Source organism: Mercenaria mercenaria, chromosome 5, assembly GCF_021730395.1.
Source record: "Mercenaria mercenaria strain notata chromosome 5, MADL_Memer_1, whole genome shotgun sequence".
In the NCBI taxonomy this organism is placed as follows: Eukaryota; Metazoa; Mollusca; class Bivalvia; order Venerida; family Veneridae; genus Mercenaria; species Mercenaria mercenaria.
This window is the reverse complement of record NC_069365.1, coordinates 68,653,165-68,677,164: the sequence shown is the minus strand read 5'-3', so window position 1 is coordinate 68,677,164 and position 24,000 is coordinate 68,653,165. Positions and strand designations below refer to the sequence as shown.

The 24,000-nt window shown below is 37.0% G+C and overlaps 1 protein-coding gene across 1 annotated transcript in view; it reads right to left on the bottom strand.

The window, feature by feature from the left end:
- LOC123557520 (probable dolichyl pyrophosphate Glc1Man9GlcNAc2 alpha-1,3-glucosyltransferase) overlaps positions 1 to 11,934 on the bottom strand; it is a 29,922-nt gene extending 17,988 nt beyond the window's left edge. Inside the window, exons 1-7 of the mRNA XM_045349024.2 lie at positions 11,841 to 11,934; positions 8,747 to 8,825; positions 6,014 to 6,112; positions 3,857 to 3,951; positions 2,011 to 2,132; positions 1,481 to 1,548; positions 432 to 555 (exon numbers count right to left, since the gene is read on the bottom strand). Coding sequence (XP_045204959.2) covers positions 432 to 555; positions 1,481 to 1,548; positions 2,011 to 2,132; positions 3,857 to 3,951; positions 6,014 to 6,112; positions 8,747 to 8,825; positions 11,841 to 11,905 — 652 coding nt within the window. The 5' untranslated portion in view covers positions 11,906 to 11,934. The remainder of the gene's footprint in view (positions 1 to 431; positions 556 to 1,480; positions 1,549 to 2,010; positions 2,133 to 3,856; positions 3,952 to 6,013; positions 6,113 to 8,746; positions 8,826 to 11,840) is intronic.
- Between the last annotated feature and the right edge of the window lie 12,066 nt (positions 11,935 to 24,000).

Genomic DNA, 24,000 nt, shown 5'->3' with positions numbered 1-24,000 from the left:
CTTTGGGTTTAACGCCGTTTAACAGTATTTCAGTTATGTAACGGCGGGCAGTTAACCTAACCAGTGTTCCTGGATTCTGTACCAGTACAAACCTGTTCTCCGCAAGTAACTGCCAACTTCCCCACATGAATCAGAGGTGGAGGATTTTTCAGACACAATGTCTTTTACCAAATCGTCACGGAGAACATACGCCCCACCAGAAGATCGAACTCAAACCCCGCGATCCGTAGATCTGCGCTCTATCTATTGAGCTAAGCGGGCAGGCACTAACCGGGACAATCTTAATACATATATTTTATGTAAGATGTGAAAAAACGAACATACTTTTCAATTCAATTCTTCAAGAGCAAATAGTGTAAAAGCATTTGGATAATCTGATATTACTTTAAAACTGCTGCTATTTTCAGGTATCACTGTAATTCATGGAATACCTTCATTACTAGTGAAGACATAACATCTTAGGAGATATATGAAGTATGCTGGTGCTATGTACAGGAAGATATGTTTAAAGTTGAGCAAAACTGCAAACCAAAATGCTGCCGACATGTTACGCCCCTGAAATGTACGAAAACAAAACAGTATTGTTTATGTGGTTTCATTTGTCTCTACTTATATTCAGATATATCTTCACATGTTATATTGGGAAAAACTGGCCTAATGTCCTGAGATGAACATACATGTTATATTGGGAAAAACTGGCCTACTGTCCTGAGATGAACATACATGTTATATTGGCAAAAACTGGCCTAATGTCCCGAGATGAACATACATGTTATATTGGCAAAAACTGGCCTAATGTCCTGAGATGAACATACATGTTATATTGGCAAAAACTGGGTGAATACACCAAGATTTAAAATGTGACTCTGGCAAAATGAAAACAGTTTTAGTCATTAGATTTAACACATAATTTTGGCAAAAAAGGCTTATACCATACGATGTCATATGAGATTTTGGCAAAAACTGTCTTAATGCCATAAATTTTAACATGTGTTTTTGACTAAAACTGGATTTATACATTTAAGAAGTGGTTCTGGCTTAAACTGGCTTTATGCCCAAAGACCTAACATGTGATTTTGGCAAAAATAGGTTTAATGCAATAACATTTATCATTTAACATTTAATCTGTAGAGAATGGCCTCTTAAAATACTTGAAAAGTGATCTTTGTAAAAGGCTGTTGCTCAGGAAGTTAGATTAGAATGGTTCAGTCTGAAAAAAGTCCACAGACATATGAGCCATGCCATGAGAAAACCAACATAGTGGCTTTGCGACCAGCATGGATCCATGCTGTTCGCTTATGGTTTCTCTAATAATAATAGTCTTTGAAAGCGAACAGCATGGATCCTGACCAGACTGCGCGGATGCGCAGGCTGGTGTGGATCCATGCTGGTCGCAAAGCCACTATGTTGGTTTTCCCATGGCGCGGCTCAATATTATATACTTTAGTCTAGTAGATGAATGATACAACATAGTCAATACCTGTAATATCCTGACAATTGACAACAGCAGTATACCATACAGAAAACCATTATACTGAAAATGTATATCTGGCAACTATTGTTAAGGTAACAGAATGGCTTAATATGACTGATCAATTATCTATTACCGTGCCAAGGCAAAAACACATTTTCGAGAATTTTCTTGTACGATTCAAAGTCAACATCAAGCCTTAACACATTTAAACTCAAAGTTTTCCCAAAATGGTCTATGGTCTCATAAAAACTTTTATATTATAAATCAGCAAAAATACAGAAGACACTTTCAGAAGATCTCACAAGACATTTCCTAGTTCATGCTTTAACCCTTACCCTGCTAAATTTCTTTAATGAACTTGTCCATCTTTCAATTTGGACAGTACCATTAATTCTTAAAAGGGGTGCTTACCAAAAAGATACTGACTGAATGGCAAACAGTGCAGATCATGATCAGACTGCACTGGTCGCAAAGGCAGATTCAGTTGTGTCCAGCATGGGTTAAGTCATAATTTTTTTAAGCAAACAGAAGGATACGATCAATAACGATAAGACCAAAATTGGTAAGCAGGACAGCAGCTTGTATCAAGGGAGGTGACTGTAATATATCCTCTGTATCCGCGCTTTTCTTCCGTGAACTTGAGAAATAATTGTACAGTCTGAAATATACAGGAGATGAGTACATACAATGTTACTTCTCTGAACCAGTACCTTTGATATATAGGAACCTCTCTAAGCCAGAACCTTTGATATATGGAAACCTCTCTAAGCCAGAACCTTATGATATATGGAAACCTCTCTAAACCAGAACCTCTGATATATGGAAACCTCTCTAAACCAGTACCTTTGATATATGAAAACCTCTCTAAACCAGAACCTTATGATATATAGGAACCTCTCTAAGCCAGAACCTTTGATATATAGGAACCTCTCTAAACCAGAACCTTTGATATATAGGAACCTCTCTAAGCCAGAACCTTATGATATATGGAAACCTCTCTAAACCAGAACCTTTGATATATAGGAACCTCTCTAAGCCAGAACCTTTGATATATGGAAACCTCTCTAAACCAGAACCTTATGATATATGGAAACCTCTCTAAACCAGAACCTTATGATAAATGGAAACCTCTCTAAGCCAGAACCTTTGATATATGGAAACCTCTCTAAACCAGAACCTTATGATATATGGAAACCTCTCTAAACCAGAACCTTATGATATATGGAAACCTCTCTAAACCAGAACCTCTGATATATGGAAACCTCTCTAAATCAGAACCTCTGATATACGGAAACCTCTCTAAACCAAAACCTTATGATATATGAAACCTCTTAAAACTTGAACTTCTATATACAGGAACCTTTATAAACCAGAACTTCTGATAAAGCAGAACCTTTGATATGTTTTGTTTGTTTTGGGTTTAACGCCGTTTTTCAACAGTATTTCAGTTATGTAACGGCGGGCAGTTAACCTAACCAGTGTTCCTGGATTCTGTACCAGTACAAACCTGTTCTCCGCAAGTAACTGCCAACTTCCCCACATGAATCAGAGGTGGAGGACTAATGATTTCAGACACAATGTTGTTTATCAAATAGTCACGGAGAACATACGCCCAGCCCGAGGATCGAACTCACGACCCCACGATCCGTAGACCGACGCTCTACCTACTGAGCCTTTGATATGTGGAAACCTTTCCAAACTGAATGGTCTTGGTCAGAAGTAAGATTCTTCTACCAAATAACTTACCTGAAACAAAATCCCTAAAAACTGAAGTATTCTTTTGATTCTAAGGTTTTAGGTCTAGAGGGTATTAGTTTTTATATACATATTCAGAGACAATTTTCTTAAATAATTCATAAATTTCTGAAATTCCTCCCAAACTAAGAATTTAGCAATATGAGAAAAAAATTTATACATGCACATAACCAGGAAACTTCAAGTAAAAGTTAGATGGTAAATTTTTAATTAAATTTTAGTTATTTTTAATGTCATATCGACAAAATTGACAATAATAGCAACTTTCCATTTCTTGACGGTGGTGAAGACCCAAGGAGCCCCTCTAGGCATTATTTCAGGCATTTCCAGGAACCTGGGTAGAATCACTGACATTCTGTTAGTCAGCTGGACAGCTTCCTTACATAATTCTTGACCTAAAGCAAGGTTTCAAATCATCAGTGGTGAGGGGTTAAGAGATTAAAAGTCATTGACCTTAACCAATTAGCCACGGAGGCCCTACCATCCAAATAAAGACCTGAATAAAAGGGAGACTATAAAGTATGATAAGGTCTAAAGTACAAGTAAGAGATACCTTAATTAACTGTGATAAATTTTACAAAATATATGTTTTATCACACAAAGAAAGACACTGTAATACAAACTTACTCTTTTAATGCATAGATATACATGAGATCAGTAACAATGACGGAGAGTCTCTGGAACACTACTGTAGCCTCACTTCGGTAATCTATGTTTTCTACCTGTAAACAAACACACAACAACATCTAAAATATCACATATAAAAGTACTGCATCATAAATCAACACCAGTGTAAAAGCTGGAACTTTTTTATTAACAAGAAGGCCCTGAAGGCCCTGTACCGCTCACCTGAAGTAAGGTGAGTAGGTCAGTAGGTCACATTCATGGTCACTGAAGTCAGTTTTAAGATCGGTGTGCAAAACTGTACATGTCATCCAAATTTCAAGGCTGTATCTTAAAAAAACAAAAAAGTAGGTCAGTAGGTCACATTCCACATGACCCAGATTCGACCTTGACCTAAAGATCATCAAGGTTAACATTCTGACCAAGTTTCATGAAGATACAGTCATAAATGTGACCTCTAGAGTGTTAACAAGCTTTTCCTTTGATCTGACCTGGTGACCTAGTTTTTGACCCCACCTGACCCAGATTCAAACTTGACCTAAAGATCATCAAGATTAACATTCTGACCAAGTTTCATGAAGATAAAGTCATAAATGTGGCCTCTAGAGTGTTAACAAGCTTTTCCTTTGATTTGACCCGGTGACCTAGTTTTTGACCCCAGATGACCCAATATTGAACTCGTCCAGGATTTTATTGAGAGTAACATTCTGACCAAGTTTCAATAGGATTGGGCCAAAATTGTGACCTCTAGAGTGTTAACAGTCAAATTGTTGACGATGGATGGACGAAGGACACAGGGCGATCACAAAAGCTCACCTTTGAGCACTTCATGCTCAGGTGACCTAAAAACAGGCTGCTGTTTAGTGTTTCAGACTGCATTGCAAACACAATTTATTTAAAAAAATTAAGATAACATGACAATATATCTTTAAAAACAAGAGCTGTCTCCATAGGATGACACATGCCCCCAATGGCACTTTGAATGAATAGTTATGGCCGATGTTAGAGTTTAGGACCTTTGACCTACGGATCTGGGTCTTGCGCGCGACAAGTCATCTTACTGTGCCACAAATTCATGCGTAGTTATTTTAAAATCCATGCATGAATGACAAAGATATGGACCGGACACGCCCATCAATGCACTATCATGAAATATGACCTTTAATGTCTAAGTGTGACCTTGACCTTTAAGCTACAGACCTGGGTCTTGCGCACGACACGTCGTCTTAATGTGGTACACATTCATGCCAAGTTATTTGAAAATCCATCCATCGATGACAAAAATATGGACCGGACACACCCAACTATCATGAAAAATGACCTTTAAAGTCTAAGTGTGACCTTGACCTTTGAGCTACGGACCTGGGTCTTGCGCGCGACACGTCGTCTTACTGTGGTACACATTCATGCCAAGTTATTTGAAAATCCATCTATCGATGACAAAGATATGGACCGGACACGCCCAACTATCATGAAAAATGACCTTTAAAGTCTAAGTGTGACCTTGACCTTTGAGCTACGGACCTGGGTCTTGCGCGCGACACGTCGTCTTACTGTGGTACACATTCATGCCAAGTTATTTGAAAATCCATCCATCGATGACAAAGATATGGACCGGACACGAAAATTGTGACAGACCTATAGACCAACAGACTGACAGACCGACAGACAGACGGTTCAAAAACTATATGCCTCCCTTCGGAGGCATAAAAATGTGTTAACACCCCCATACAACGTGTACTGGCAAAAGAACTTCTGTAGGTTTTAATTTAAGTAATTCAGACAACATTAATGTAAATTTCAATTACTGTATGTAATGACTGTTCATCGAGGGCTCAGGCAGTGCGGTGCAGATTTAGAGTCAGATTCCCGATTTGGGGTTGTGGGTTCAAATCCCGGTGAGGGAGGATTTTTTAATGCTACTTTCCGATATCCGTAACCAAGGGAAATCCAGGAAGCAGAAATCGAGTGCAACTTACATAAGTTGAGAGAACTTTCTTTACAATCAATGTAAAATAAGTTTAATATGCTTACAATCATGACTATAACTGTATGAAACATTGTGTAATTTATTTTGAGTTTGTGTTAACCAACCAGCAAATATAAATAAATATATACCATTCAGTTCAATGACAATATTAAAATAATCAAAAACGTCACCTTTAGCATTTCTGGATCAAAGAATCCTGCTAGAATTGACAGGCAGTACTCAAACCAGGCAAAGAAAGGAGGATAATCCAGGGTCCATTCTGAAGTTTCCTTTCGTTAAAAAATAAAACAATAACACACTTCAAGTTCATAGTAAAAATAATAATTACTATATAAACATGTTCGAATGTGCTTATGTTTCATTTTGAGTTTTAAGCCAACTTTTCATTCAGTGACCTAACAATACAAACTAACAAACAAGAGCTCGTAGAACACGAAATGCCTCCCTTGATGCATTCAGTTATTGCACAAGGAACAGAAATTATTTGGTCACTGTACAGAAAAGTTCTACTGTTCTGGGTTAATGTGACCTTGACCTTTGACCTCAAAATCAATAGTGGTAATCTGCTGGTAATGATAAACCTCCCTATCAAGTTTCGTGATCCTAAACCCAAGCCTTCTCAAGTTATCGTCCAGAAACGGTTTAACTGTTCCGGGTCATCTGCTGGTCATGACCAACCTACCTATCATTTTTTATGATCCTGGGCCCAAGCATTCTTGAGTTATCATCCGGAAACCGTTTAACTGTTCCGGGTCACTGTGACCTTGATCTTTGGCCTACTGATCTCAAAATCAATAGGGCTCATCTGCTGATCTAGATCAACCTCCCTATCAAGTTTCTTGATCCTAGGCCCAAGCATTCTCAAGTTATCATCCGGAAATGGTTTAACTGTTTCGGGTCACTGTGACCTTGGCCTTTGACCTACTGACCTCAAAATCAATAGGGGTCATCTGCTGGTCATGACCAACCTCCCTATTAACTTTCATGATCCTAGGCCTAGGGGGTCTTGAGTTACAAATGTATCATCCGGAAACCATTTCATTGTTCAGGGTCACTGTGACCTTGACCTTTGACCTATTGATCTCAAAATCAATAGAGGTCATCTGCTGGTCATGACGAACCTCCCTATTAACTTTCATGATCCTAGGCCCAATCTTTCTTGAGTTATCATCCAGAAACCGTTTAACTGTTCCGGGTCACTGTGACCTTGACCTTTGACCTACTGATCTCAAAATCAATAGGGGTCATCTGCTAATTAGGACCAACCTCCCTATCAACTTTCATGATCCTAGGCCCAAGCGTTCTTCAGTTATCATCCGGAAACGGATTGGTCTACATACCGACAGACCGACCAACCAACCTACCGACATCTGCAAAACAATATACCCCTCCTTCTTCGAAGGGGGGCATAATAAAACAAGAGCACCGCCTTGCGGGTGCTGACGCTCATCTGATTTTTTTTGTATAATAGAAATATTGTCCTACCCATGATTTTCTAAGTCTAAAAAGGGCCATCATTCTTGCAAAAAGCAGGATAGAGTTATGTTTCTTGATGTACAGTGTCCACTTATGATTGTGAAAAACTGTTGCAAGTTTTAAAGCAATAGCTTTGATAGTTTATGAGAAAAGTTGCCTTAAACATAATACTCAACCAAGAAAATGATTTTCTAAGTCCAAAAGGGGCAATAATTATTGCAAAAAGCAGGATGGAGTTATGTTGCTTGCTGTACAGGGTCAGCTTATGATGGTGAACAAGTGTTGCAAGTTTCAAAGCAATAGCTTTGATAGTTTAAGAGAAAAAGTTGACCTAAACATAAAACTTAACCAAGAAATCTGATATTTTCTAAGTCCAAAAGGGGCCATAAATCTTGCAAAAAGCAGGATGGAGTTATGTTTCTTGCTGTACAGGGTCAGCTTATGATGGTGAACAAGTGTTGCAAGTTTTAAAGCAATAGCTTTGATAGTTTAGGATAAAAGCTGACCTAAACATAAAACTTAACCAAGAAAACTGATTTTCTAAGTCCAAAAGGGGCAATAATTCTTGCAAAAAGCACGATGGAGTTATGTTTCTTGATGTACAGGGTCTGCTTATAATGGTGAACAAGTATTCCAAGTTTCAAAGCAATAGCTTTGATAGTTTAGGAGAAAAGTTGACCTAAACATAAAACTTAACCAAGAAATCTGATATTTTCTAAGTACAAAAGGGGCCATAAATCTTGCAAAAAGCAAGATGGAGTTATGTTTCTTGCTATACAGGGTCAGCTTATGATGGTGAACAAGTCTTCCAAGTTTCAAAGCAATAGCTTTGATAGTTTAGGAGAAAAGCTGACCTAAACATAAAACTTAACCAGGCAACGCCGACGCAGACGCCGACACCAACGCCGACGCCGACAACCGCTCAAGTGATGACAATAACTCATCATTTTTTTTCAAAAAATCAGATGAGCTAAAAATTGAAAGAGGGTAAGAAAGTGTTGTATTTTGAATTTTCTCTGATCTTACATAATATCACCCAGGACTTAGTAGTATAAATGCAGTCAAAACTATGCTTCAACATCTCTTTAATGTCCCAAATAAAATATCCTTAACTCATACTGGCAGTGAAATACATGTATTGTAGTAGTTTTAGCAGAAATAAAAAGATGTTGACAGCCTACTTTTTGTTACAGGTTTATCTGTTTTCATTTTATATTTTTATAACTTTGTCAAAGTAAGTAAAACCTCTCTCAATGACACCTCAGGAAAGCAAAACACTGCCTACTACATACAAAGGCAAATACTTTCTTTCCTACTCAACTAAATTCCTAGTATTAGAATTAAGTACATGTATAACTATATATTTTGTTAAATTCAGGCGTGTTTAACAAAAATACTTCAGTACTATATATTATGAATAAACATACCTCGAAGTACCATTTTCTGACTGGGAGACTGTGTGTTATGGCCAACCAATTTCTGTGAACATCGAAGTCTGTAGATTTGCTAAAAAATTGAAATGAGTATAAGATTAGGAGTTGCCTCTGCCTTTCAAGATTGAATTTGCAAAATATAGAAAAGGGCAAAATTTCCTGTTTGAGACAGTTTTTTATAACTTTATATAAATACATGTAATGGTAGATGGCATGGCCATAACATATTAAGCTTCATGAAATTTTAGCGTGCTATTTCTTCCAAATCATTTAAAAAATCGTGACAAACTTTCCCAAAATAAACAGACAAAGGCATCTTCACAATTTTTGTAAAAAAAAAGCGCTGAAATCCCTGAAATGCTATTTGATATTTCAACAGAATTAAATATGTAAATACCGGTAACCCATAATGTCTTGAAAAAGAGGTCAGTACTCCCAGACAATCCCTTATAAACTTGTCTATATTCAGTATGTTTACTTCTAGAATCAGTTTCTATAGATAGCAATATCAAAAGAAAATAAGTTTTTTAATTAATTTCAAACATAAAATTTACCGATAAAGTTTTATTGGGTGTTAAAGTCATGTCTTAGATTTTGACACATAACAATTTTTTCAGTTTTTTTTCTTTAATGTGACTGCAGCTAATTGCATTTTTTCTGCTACATGTATTTGATTTATTTTAATACGACTTATTTATCTATTAGAGAGGAAGATTTCCCTAATTTCTTTAGAGATTACGCAGCCATTCAGTAAATAAAATGAAAATGAAATTTTAGCCCCATTCAAATACATGGTAGATTACTTTCACGTTGGAAAACAGTGTATAATTTTCAATCTGTGCACCTTCCTGTCTTAACAAGAGCTGTCACAGGAGACAGCGCGCTTGACTATTTCGATGCTGGATAGTGAAACTGGGCACATCTGAGGAAGCTGGAGATGTCACTCCGAGGGTTTAATGACTCCAATGTGATGAAGATATTGGACAACAGCTTGAGCCTGTGTCACAAGTACTAAGTAGTAAGAGAGATAAAGATAAATGTATCAAAACATTATATATAAATATAAAAGGGACATGGTGAAAAAGCATCAACATAAAACTGAAATTCTAAGCAAAAAGGGTACATAAATCATAAAATATTGGTGCAAGAGTGATAGCCCTTGTGACAAATGATGTGGGTGATGATGTGGAACAACTATTTTAAGTTAAAATCAAATCCATTTAGTAATAACTGAGAAAAAGTGAAAGTGCACCAAAACTTTAACCTAAAATTCTAAGTAAAAAGGGGAATAATTCATGAAATACTGGTGCAAGAGTTATGGTCCTTGTGTCATATGATGTGAGTGATGATGCTGAACAACTGTTTTAAGTTTGAATAAAATCATCTTGGAAATAACAGAGATATAGTGAAAATGCATCAAAGTTAACCTTAAATTCTAAGTAAAAGCGGTGGGGGGGGGGGGGGGGGGGGGGGGGGTAATTCATGAAATATTGGTGCCAGAGTTATGGGCCTTGTGTCATATGATATGGGTGATGATGTGGAAAAACTACTTTCAGTTTGAATCAAATCCATTCAGTAATAAGTGAGATAGAGTGAAAGTGCATCAAAACTTTAACCTGAAATTCGTAAGTAAAAAGGGGGATAATTCATGAAATATTGGTGCAACAGTTATGGCCGTTGTGTCATATGATGTGAGTGATGATATTGAACAACTGTTTTAAGTTTGAATCAAATCCTCTCTGTAACAACAGAGATGTGGTGAAAATGCATCAAAATTAACCTTAAATTCTAAGTAAAAGCAGTGGGGGTGGGGGGGGGGGGGGGGGGGGGGTAATTCATGAAATATTGGTGCCAGAGTTATGGACCTTGTGTCATATGATGTGGGTGATGATGTGGAACAACTGCTTTCAGTTTGAATCAAATCCATTTAGTAATAATTGAGATAGAGTGAAAGTGCATCAAAACTTTAACCTGAAATTCTAAGTAAAAAGGGGGATAATTCATGAAATATTGGTGCCAGACTTATGGCCCTTGAGCCATATGATGTGGGTGATGATGTTGAACAACTGTTTTAAGTTTGAAACAAATCCATCAAGTAATTACAGAGATAAAGAGAAAGTGCATCAAAACTTTAACCAAGGTGCGGACGCGGAAAGACGCCGACACCGGGTCGAGTAGGACAGCACTCCATACCACGTATAGTCAAGCTAAAAATCATACAGTATTTAAGATACCCTCTATGCAACACAATAAGCTAGGTTTAAAAAGCGAATGCAAGCATTTAAATTTTTTGTGGTCACACATTTTGCAAATCTTGAATTCGTGTTTGCAAGTGTAGTAGCCGTTGTCATCTGCATGGATGATTACGGAAATACCCGATTTCCACTTGGAATGTTCCGGTCGGGTGTCCATGGTTACGTGCATAATAATCTATTGGATAAGATTAACTAACCGTCGTGCACTGGCAGGTGCGCACGGTATTAAAAGGCAAAGAAACACCTTGTTTGTGGCGGATAATTGTGAGAAATCGCCCGTTTGGTTAGCCAAACATTAGTGAATTACAGATCAGTTTTATATTTCAATCTAGAACTTTACTATGTTATGGACAGGTAAATAAAATTCATCTAAATATTAATTTCATCAGTTTTCACTTTTAAAAATAAACTAGTCCACTATACGATCTCGGGGCACTGCCTGGACGGGCTTCGAACTATATACCAAAGTTTAGGTAAAGCCTAAACCCCGTCATCACACAAGTTATCTTTCCTGTGGTTATTGCTACCTTCAGGCAAATAGTGCACACTGAAAAGATCAAAATTACCCCATGTGATCAAATAAGCAGCCACTTCATTTCAAATTATCAATCCTTGATGACTGCTATAAACATGATAAAGGTAATGCTCAGGTCAAGGCCTTTAACTCTTGATTTATTTTCGATTTATCTCCCCTTTATTTTTATTTTTTCGCTGAAGCAAGGTATTTTCACTCAATATTGAACTGCATTCTTCTTTCTAGAGTTTCAAAATCTCAGGGTATATTTAAAAGATAAATGCCTATTCATCTGCATAGTTATAAGCGTATATCTTACTACGACGGAAGCAGCAGAAGCTTAAAACAAGACACAGCTGCAGCCACGGACCAAAATGCAGCCATTTTGAAATCTTTGTCAACCAAACGCTTTGAAAATTCTATTACCTGTACCATGCCGTACCATATGACCGAGCAGAATACATAATAAAATGATATATGCCAAAACTCCAAAGTAGGACAGACGGTTCCTACTTAAAGATAGTGGTTAGGGGTTAAGAAATTAGTACCCTGGTATGTGTGCCTCAGTGACAAACATACAAGTTGGAAGAAAAAGAGCCGAAAGACTGGCGTCATGCCAACCATAGTCACAACAATGTCGGTTATGTATACCAAGTTTGATTTAAATTAGGTGGAAAATGTAGAAGAAGTCGAGTACACAATGTACAGGTGTAGCAGTAATATTTTAAAGTTAAAAAGAGCCATAATTCAACAAAGAAAAATTCGACATGAAAGTCCCGAAATATGTGCATGTCTACTTCATAATGAATATTTTTTGATGGGTTTAACGTCGCACCGACACAATTATAGGTCATATAATCATATAGCAACTTTCCAGCTTTGATGGTGGAGGAAGACCCCAGGTGCCCATCCGTGCATTTTTTCATCACGAGAGGGCACCCGCATGGGTAGAACCACGTACAGACCTTCCATAAGCCAGCTGGATGGCTTCCACATATGAAGAATTCAACGTCCCGAGTAAGGCTCGAACCAACACCGGTGAGGGGCAGGTGATTTGAAGTCAGCGACCTTAACCACTCGGTCACGGAGGCCCCTGAATAATTGTGTAGAATCACATGCTTTGTTGTGTGAAGAGTAAGCAGGATTCCGAAAATCTTATAGTAAAGTAGACCATATTTTTTCGCTAAAACTTCTTATTGATATGTATTTATGTAAGAAAAAGAAACTGTATTGCTCTTTTGAAGAATACAATAAAGCGTTTGATTCTGTGTGTAGAGTAACCTAAAAGCGTAAATTACTCGTACTTCTACATGATATAGATTGGGATTGTTTAAAGATGATCCATGAAATGTATGCTAAAGCAAAATCTTGTGTTAAATCAGGTAATAATGTTTCTGTTTTTTTTTGTAGTTATGCTGGGGTAAAACAGGGTGAAAATTTATCACATATACTATTTTCTCTGTTTTTAATGATCTGTCACAGTTTGTCTGAGTAATACCAGCGTTTATCATTAATTTCTTTGAGAGTTAGCGATGTTCAGAGTAGTGGCGACATAGACTCGTGTTTAAGGCTCTTCTTACTACTATATGCGAATGACACGGTTGTCTTAGCTGAAAACGAATATCATCTGCAAATCACTTTAAATGCTATGGCTGATTATTGCAATTTATGGTGATTACAGATAAATGCAGCACAGACTAAATTGTAATTTTTAGTGGTAGCAAGAGGGGCCTGAAAAATATTTCGAATGTTTACTTAAATGTTTCACAACTTAATGTTGTTGAATACTTTTCTTATCGTGACGTACAGTTCAACTACAATAGCATTTTTTTTCTAAAACAAAGACAAAACTTGTTGAACAGGCCAGGAAAGCTATGTTTACAGTTATCAAAAAATCCAGGTCAATGCTATTATCGTTAGATCTACAGCTACACTTGTTTCATGGTATGATAGCCCTTATTTTATTATATGGGTCGGAAATCTGGGGTATTGAGGATTGTATTATTATTGATCAGTTTCAGTTAAAATTTTGTAAGGTTATTCTTAAACTTAAGAAAAGTACTCTCAATTGTATGGTTTATGGTGAACTCGGGGTTACCCCATTATCAATGTAGATTAAGTATAGAAATATTACAGGTCCCATGACCTGCAGGTGTCTCTATTTTTTATTTATTTTTTGGTACTTGTAACATGTGTAAATGTTGAATTCTGCTCACAATACTACAAATATTAGCACCAAATAGCAACTGAATGCGATTAAACGTCACAAATAAAAGGCACCTGATGGACAAAATATGTAGTTGCATTTTCAGTAAAGGGAAATAACTCTGGTAATCTGTAAAGATTCTGACAACATTTGCTCGAAACCATCATCTTGGTAATACTAACATTTACGCAAAATGTAAACTGAAGGTATGTATCAATAAGGTGACATAAGCAAAACTGGTCATTTCTTACGAAATTAGGGGCAATAACATAGGTCGTACTAAGATGACTTTAAAAAAACAACATCAGGGTAGCAGCTAGGAGTGCATTCAAACTTTCACACAAATATATACTGAGTGTGACTTACATTTACCAAAATATGGCCTGGCCATGAAAGGACAGACGGACAGACGGACACACCAACAACGCTACAACTATCCGCTTAGCGGCATATGATAAAAACAGAAATTTACCAAAAGGATCGAGTCCAGTTATATTTGACAGGCTACTACCAGGTGACAATTCACGTGCGCTATATCCCACTACTGTCCAACACGGGAACTTTTGCCTGCTGTGTTTCCACCCTGGGCCGGTACGCTCCTCCTTAGACAACCTGGACCACCCAGGCTCCCCCGAGTGCCCCATATTGATGCCAGACTTAGTGCGGACGCCCGATCGACATTGACAGACTGACAGCAGGGCTCCCACCCTCAAACCGTTCACAGACCCCGGTCTTCAAGTAGCTAGATTACAGTAGTGTCTATCGCTGAATGGACTTATAAACCTAACTTGTCAAGTACGACCCATATTTGTCTTTTATGTCTGCTGTGTTTTTACCATCTTATTTGAATAAACAATGTGGCATTTGAAAATAGATACAATTGTACATTGTTTTCATAAAGATACTGAAATAATTCTTATTGCATACGTGCGCGAAGATGAAAATGTCAGCGTGCGTCTTCTAAAGCACACTGTTAAAAAAAAACAGGCATTTATTCATAATGACACTTTTGTCAGGGATGAGTTAAACAATGTGATATAATGCTTAAAATTTTGAAACAGGCGTTTTGGATAATCTGCCCTTGTGTTGCATCAGTGTATTCCTCCACAAAAAAGGCAGAATTCTTTTGATCATTTTCGCTGATCACAGGATAATAAAATCGTTAAAGCTAAGACTGATACTGAATAGACACTGAACCATATCACTGACGTCAGAACGACACCAAAACTCGAAAGTAAGCCTATAAAGAAATGAGGATTGATCATAAAGTATTTCTTCTATGCATATTCATCGAACATTTTCAAATCTATCAGTTTTACTTCCAGATGATACTATTTTGTCATATCATTATTTTATAGTCTCTTTTCATGTCTCATAAACATAAAATATGACATTGGTAGTGTAGTATGTCGGTCCGTCTGTATAGCTAGGCGCCTTGCCGTATTTGGACAATAACCTTACAGATACTATTTTGATTACTGATTGCACTAATGAATTCATTTACGCGCAAAAGGATGAGGCAGAAATTCATCGCCTATAACAAAGAGTGAAGTTGTTTTTTATCAATCAAAAGACAATAACTCTGGTGTTAATATTTATATTCAGTCAAGATTAGCTGAAACGCACCGCCGGTGAAAACAGACAAACATTTAACGTGTAACATAAAAAAAAAAACAACTAATAATACTATGCTAAAACATATCAGCAAAATGAACATTTTAATCGAATCAGGGGCGATAACTGTTATATTAGTACTTTGATTTAACAACATTTACAGGGAAGCAACTGTAAGTGACTACAAACACTCACAGCCCGCCTGCTTAGCTCAACAGGGAGAGCGCAAGATTGCGGCGTCGCCAGTTCGATCCCCGGCCGAGGCATTTGTTCTCCGTGACGATTTGATCTGAAATCATTCTTCTCTACCTCTGCTTCTTGGCGATAAGTTGGCAGTTACTTGCGGAGAACAAGTTTATACTGGTATAGAATCCAGGAACACTGGTTAGGTTAACTGCCCGCCGTTACACACCTAAAAACAGTTACTGTTGAAACAGCGTTAAACCTGAAACAAACAAACAAATATAAAAAAAAACAACAACAAAAGATTGTAGTTGTTTTATCATCAAAGGACAATATTTTGTTAAGATTCTGACTGAATTTGCTTTAAACCACCCTCTTAGTTATACAAACATTTACAAAAAAGTTCAGGTTATATATTTCTACTGAGACATCAACAAAAACGACAAATCTTAACGAAATCAGGGGCAATAACTGCGGTCATACTAAGATCATTTAAAGATAAAGGGTAATAGCTAGGAGTGCATTCAAACATTCACACAGCTTGCACATACCAAAATAAGGCTATAGAAGGATGGACAGACAGACAGACGGAAGTTCCTACGTATGGGCATTTATGTGGCTACTATTTTGTTCTCTTTATTGTTCTTTTAGCCACGTAAAAGAAAAAAGCCACGTAAAAGAAAAATAGCCACATAAAAGCCATACGGAATGAATGACATCAAAGAAAAAGTACAGTTACCTATTGTTCCTATAGCCACCTAAGTATGCAAATGTGGGCTCGGACGGACGGACATGTGAACAACGCTAAAACTATAACCATTTGCGGGATACGATGAAAAATAAAATGATTAAAGGATCGAGTCTAGTTATATTGGACAGGCTACTGCCAGGTGTCAATTCACGTGCGCTGTCCCATTACTGTCCAACACGGGAAATTTTGCCTGCTGTGTTTCCATTTACGTTCAAAAGGATGTCTCAGAAATTCATCGCCTATGACAAAAATGAAGTTGAATTTTATCAATCAAAGGACAATAACTCTGGTGTTAATATGTAAATTCTGGCTAGCTTAGCTGAAACGCACCACTGGTTAAAACATACAAATATTCAACGTATAATATCAACAAAAACTAATATACCATGATAAAACAAATCTCAGCAAAATGAATATTTTAATCGAATCAGGGGCGATAACTATTATATAAGTACTTTGATTTAACAACATTTACAGGGAAGCAACTGTAAGTGGCTACAAACTTTCACAGCCCACCTGCTAAGCGAAACAGGGAGAGCGAAAATCTACAAATCGTAGGGTTGTGGGTTCGGTCCCTGGGCGCGGCGTATGTTCTCAGTGACGATTTGATAAAGACATTGTGCCTGAAATCCTCCACCTCTGCTTCGTGTCGGGAAGTTTGCAGTTACTTGCGGAGAACAGGTTTGTACTGGTACAGAATCCATGAACACTGGATTAACTGCCCTCCGTTACATTCATGAAATACTGCTGTAAAACAGAGTTAAACCTAATGGAAACAAACAAACAAACATCACACCAAATAGCAATTGAATGCGATTAACAACTACAACTAAAAGGTATCTGATTGAAAAAAGTGTAGTTACTTTTCATTAAGGCACAATATTTGGTGAAGATGCTGGAAAACATTCTCTTGGTTATACAATAATTTACATGAAATATAATAGATGGACGGACTGACGGACACAAACACGCAAAAACGCTAAAACTATAACCATTTGCGGGATATGATGAAAAGGATCGAGTCCAGTTATATTGGAAGGGCTACTGCCAGGTGTCAATTCACATGCGCTATCCCACTACTGTCCAACACGGGAACTTTTGCCTGCTGTATTTCCACCCTGGGCCGGTACATTCCTCCTTAGACAACCTGGACCACCCAGGCTCCCCCGAGTGTCCCATATTGATGCAAGACTTACAGCTAGATTACAGGAGTACGCCAACACTCCCGGCCTGTAGTGTCTATCGCTGAATGGACTTATAAACCTAACTTGTCAAGTACGACCCGTAATTTTTTTTAACATTTTTTATTTTAACATTTTCTTTTATACCATTTTATTTGAATAAACAAGGTGACATTTGCAAATAAATACATTCGTACATTATGTTTATATAGATACTGAAGTAATTATACGTATTCTTTTTATCGCATATATACGTATACAATGATGACAACGTCAATATATTAAAGGTGGTCAATCACATTTAAACAACATTTAATGACATTTTTTACTTTTTGTATATTCTGGTAGAGAATTATTTAAGAAACAAAACGACCGATTACATAGAGTTAGATTCCTATTTGAAATGTATATTTTATTATTTTTATAAAATTTTGTAATTACTCCCCTTTAATATGAAAGTATATAAAAAGCTGGGTATTTCTTTTTATTTCGATACAATGTCTAGTTTTACATTTGCATTTGATAGACATATCAACTATTGAACAATCTGAACCAAAATGCAAGTTTAAAAGCTGTGTGTAGCTTCTGAATTCATTTATTTCCAATCTATCTTGGTTGCGCAACTAAGATAGGCAAAGGGAGGTAATAATAATTTTTCAAACTTGCGTTTCTAATGAATTCCATCTAAATACATAATTTTTAATGCAAATATTTTACAAATATATTACAATATGTCTAATATTTATACATTTCCTTAGGCAAAGTATGTTTATCAAATTTATACTTATGATAAAATAACTCTTATCTTGGTTGGGCAACCAGGATAGGAAAATGAAATTTTAAAAATACTTCCAGTGAAAATCTAATTTGTATTAAGTGTTAAGTGATCATAAATGAGTGTAAATGACCAGATGCTAAAGTTTCGAACAAATCCGTTACATGGCCAAAATCTGATTATCCACCTTTAAATATTTTAAATACATGAATCTACATGACCACGGGGTAAGTTTGTAGGCTACGACTGACATAACGTTTACAATCTGATATTAAATACGGTTTTCAGTGAACCTTTTTGTTAATGGTTGACTTGGAACAACATGTTCTTATTGTAAATATTTTGAAATATTCCTAAGTTTAGCCTCGTTTTCAAAAATGATGTCCAGCATGAAAATAGGCTGTTTTTATCCAGGCATTAACGAATTTACTGAAGCTCATTTTGATGATAAATGATTGCTAATGTGGTCAATATATTACATGAACGTACATATCTTAACGAACTTTGTGTGTCAATATGTGAGTTTATTTTAAGTAGCATATGTCTTCTAAAGCACGCAGTTATCAAAATAGACATTTATTCATAATCACACTTTTGTCAAGTATCAGTTATACAATGTGATATAATGCTACGATTTTTAAAAATTTGAGTCAAAACCTACCTTAAAACAGTAGTTTTGAAGAGCTATGTAAGTGTATGTATTTCTCCACCAAAAAGACAGAATTCTTTCGATCATTTTCGCTGATCACAGAATAACAAAATCGTTAAGCTACTACTGAAACTGAAAAGACACTGAGCCATATCACTGACGCCAGGATGATACCAACCTATGAACCAATGAGGGTTGTTCATAAAGGGGTTGTTCATAAAGTATCTTTTTCTATGCATATTCATCGAACACTTTCAAATGAGTTGGCGTGTTTATATCAGTTTTAATTCCAAATGATAATATTTTGATTACTGAATACACTAGATTCATTTACGCGCAAAAGTATGTCGCCTATGACAAAAGTGAAGTTGAATTTTATCAATCAAAAGTCAATAACTCTGGTATTATCTAGATTAGCTGCCTTTTTTCGGAAACGCACCACCGGTGAAAATATACAAACATTTAACGTATAAAATCAACAAAAACTAATAGTACTACGATAAAACATATCAGCAAAATGAACATTTTAATCGAATCAGGGGCGATAACTATTAGCATATTAGTACTTTGATTTAACAACATTTACAGGGAAGCAACTGTAAGTGACAACAAACACTCACAGCCCGCCTGCTTAGCTCAACAGGGAGATTGCAAGATTGTGGTGTCGCGAGTTCGATCCCCGGCCGAGGCATATGTTCTTTGTGACGATTTGATCTGAAATAATTCGTCTTCTACCTCTGCTCCTTGGCGGGAAGTTGGCAGTTACTTGCGGAGAACAAGTTTGTACTGGTATAGAATCCAGGAACACTGGTAAGGTTAACTGCCCGCCGTTACACACCTGAAAAACTGTTGAAACAGCGTTTAACCTAAAACAAACAAACAAACAACAAATGAAAAAACAACAACAAAAAACACAAACAAAAAACAACAACATTGAAGTTGCTTTATCATCAAAGGAGGACTTAAACCATCCTCTTAGTTATACAAACATTTACAAAAAATGTAAAGTTCAGTTATATATTTTTATGGAGACATCAACAAAAACGATCAATTTTAACGAAATCAGGGGCAATAACTGCGGTCATACTAAGTTCATTTCAAGAAAAAGGGTTAGGAGTGTATTCAAACATTCACACAAGTGTTAACGCAGTGTTACTTACACTTACCAAAATAAGGCTATAGAAGGATGGACAGACAGACGGACGGACGGACACATGAACAACGCTAAAACTATAACCATTTGCGGGATATGATGAAAAATAAATAGACAAAAGGATCGAGTCCAGTTATATTGGACGGGCTACTGCCAGGTGTCAATTCACGTGCGCTATCCCACTACTGTCCAACACGGGAACTTTTGCCTGCTGTGTTTCCACCCTGGGCCGGTACGTTCCTCCTTAGACAACCTGGACCACCCAGGCTCCCCCGAGTGTCCCATATTGATGCCAGACTTAGTGCGGACGCCCGATCGACATTGACAGACTGACAGCAGGGCTCCCACCCTCAAACCGTCCTCAGACCCCGGCCTCCAAGCAGCTAGATTACAGGAGTACGCCAACACTCCCGGCCGATAGTGTCTGTCGCTGAATGGACTTATAAACCTAACCTGTCAAGTTCGACCTATATTTTTCTTTTTTACCATTTTATTTGAATAAACAAAGAGACATTTGCAAATAGATATATCTGTATATTGTTTTTACATAGATACTGATTAATTATACGTGTTCTTTTTATCGCGAGCGCGATGATGAAAACGTCATACGTTTCTGTGCAAACTGTGACAGATTTGCACATTTATATATTTAAATACGTGTGTCTGTCTATATGACCACAGGCTAAGTATGTAGTCTAAGTATGACATATGTGTTTACAATCTTATATTAAATCTCAATTTTTGTAACCTTTTTCTAAATGGTTGACTTGGAACAACATGTTCTTTTACTAACTTTTAGTAAATATTTTGAAATATTCCTAGGTGTAGCCTCGTTTACAAAAATGATGTCGACCCGACTTGAAACTCTATGTAATTAATGATGAATACAGGCTGTTTTTATCCAGACATTGACGAATTTACCAGATGTGATCAGAATATCACGTGAAAGTACTTATTTTAACGAACTTTGTGTTGTTCTGTGACTTTTGTTTAAGTGTCTTCCAAAACATAGTTATAAAAACAGGCATTTATTCATAATGACACTTCTTTAAGGTATGAGTTATACAATGTGATATAATGCAACGAGTTTTGAAAATCTGAGTCAAAACATATCTGAAAACTGGCGTTTTTGAAGAGCTGTGTTAGTGATGCGTCAGTGTATTTCTCCGCCAAAAAGGTATTTTTTTTATATCATTTTCGCTGATCACAGAATAATAAAATCGTTAAAGCTTAGACTGATACTGAAAAGACAATGAACCATATCACTGACGCCAGGACGACATCAAAACTCGGAAGTAAACCTATGAATCAATGAGGGTTGATTATAAAGTATCCTTCTCTATGCATATTCATCGAAAACTTTCAAATGAGTTGGCGAGTTTACATCAGTTTCATTTCCAGATGATACGCACCCCGGTTAAAACATACAACATCGTATAATATCAACAAAAACAAATATACTATGATAAAGATATCAGCAAAATGAGCATTTTAATCGAATCAAGGGCGATAACTTTTATATTACTTCGTTCATCTAACAACATTTACAGGGACGCCACTGTAAGTGACTACAAACTTTCACAGCCCACCTGCTAAGCGAAACAGGGAGAGCGCAAATCTACGGATCGTGGGGTTGTGAGTTCGATCCCCGGGCGCGGCGTATGTTCCCCGTGACGATTTGATAAAAGACATTGTGTCTGAAATCCTCCACCTCTGCTTCATGTCGGGAAGTTGGCAGTTACTTGCGGAGAAAAGGTTTGTACTGGTACAGAATCCATGAACACTGGAAAAATTAACTTCCCGCCGTTACATTCATGAAATACTGCTGTAAAAACAAAGGAAACCCTAATGGAACCAAACAAACATCCCACCAAATAACAATCAAATGCGAGTACTGTTTGAAACAAATGCAGTTACTTTTTCATTAAAGGACAATATTTTGTGAAGATTCTGAATGAATTCGCTGGCAACCATCCTCTTGGTTATACAATTATTTACATAAAATATGATAGACGGACAGACGGATGGACAGACAAACAACGTATAAACTACATCCCTTTGCGGAATATGATAGAAAGAAAATTGACAAAAGGATCTAGTCAAGTTATATTGGACGGGCTACTGCCAGGTGCCAATTCACGTGCGCTATCCCACTACTGTCCAACACGGGAACTTTTGCCTGCTGTGTTTCCACCCTGGGCCGGTACGTTCCTCCTTAGACAACCTGGACCACCCAGGCTCCCCCGAGTGTCCCATATTGATGCCAGACTTAGTGCGGACGCCCGATCGACATTAACAGACTGACAGTAGGGCTCCCACCCTCAAACCGTCCTCAGACCCCGGCCTCCAAGTAGCTAGATTACAGGAGTACGCCAACACTCCCGGCCGATGGTGTCTATCGCTGAATGGACTTATAAACCTAAATTGTCAAGTACGGCCCATATTTTTCTTTTTTACCATTTTTTATTTTAACATTCTTTTAAAAAAGTGACATTTGCAAATAAATAATTTTATTTGTACATTATATTTTTTCTATATATTGAATTCTTTCATCGAAAACTTGCGCACTGATGCTAACGTCACATGTTTCTGTGTTAATTGTGACAGATTTGCACACGTGTATCTATATGACCACAGGCTACGGCCTTGTCAAATGTCATTTAATGTGTGTACAATCGTTTATCATATATTTTTCTAAATAGATGATTTGGAACAAGATGTGCATTTGGTAAAATATTTAGAAATACATGTATTCCTGAGTTTAGCCTCGTTTTTCAAAAATGTTGACCTGATTTTAAACTCAATAAATATTTATATATATGCATGAGGATCTACTTCGACATGGCATAGCAAGTTGTATTTCGCACGTTCATTTTTTTGTTGTTGATATAACTTACAACATGTGCATAAAATTCATCTGTAAAGTATTGGACCGATATTATAAGAATCTTTCACTGGGTGAAGGTGCGGATTTAAACGTCTGGCTCGAGGGCAGCTGTTCTGTGACAAATTCACTCTCCGTCAATTGTGACATTGACCTTTAATCTACAGACCCTCAAAACATCATTTACTGACCAAAGACAGTCATCGTATGAGGTTTGACAGTGACAGTCCTAGGCCAAACATCAGTACATTTGATCGGGAACAATTGTCAGTCTCAAGGTAACAGTGTCCTTGACATTTGACCTTCTGACGTCTCAAGTAATAGGGGTCATCTACTGACTATATGTAATTATTGTATAAGGAATGAAGGAAAACCTGCTTTGGCTATTGAGAAGAGACCGTGTTCAGGCTCAAGTTCGTTACCATAAACATACTGGCCTCAAAATAATCAGAGGCATTTACTGACAAAGGGTAACTTTCGTATGAAGTTTGACGAAAGAAGGCTAAGTCTACTGTAACATTTTTATTTAGTTATTGACTGAAACTGTTTTCAGTCTCAATATCATTGTGACCTTGACCTTTAATTTACTGTTTCCTCAAAATAATTAGGGTTATCCACTTACCACAAATCACCAGAAATTTGATTACGGTAGGTCAAAATTTCGTTAATGAGCGGAAATCAAATAATCTACCGAATGGCCGACAGACAGACAGATACAACATACCTTCCTTTTCGAAGGAGGGCAAAATAACATGTTCCGTGACGCGCGAGTAAACTACAGTAAATCCTGAAAACTGGCTTGTGATAACTAAAACGTTTTTATCTGCGAATGTTCTTTATCCACAGGGTAAAGACACTTTAAATGTTTAGAGCGTAATCAAATGATGGGGTCAATGTCCGACGCTGAGCAACCTACAGCTTCGATCATGAGAAATTTCACGCAGGTCACTATATTTTCTTTAGCTCCACTACGAGTTATTTACTAAGTTTTATTTTTTCATTTATCATTTGACTGTATTTACTTCAATTAAAAACTGCGAACTGATATCATTCAGCATATAACGCTGGGAAACACAAACAAGG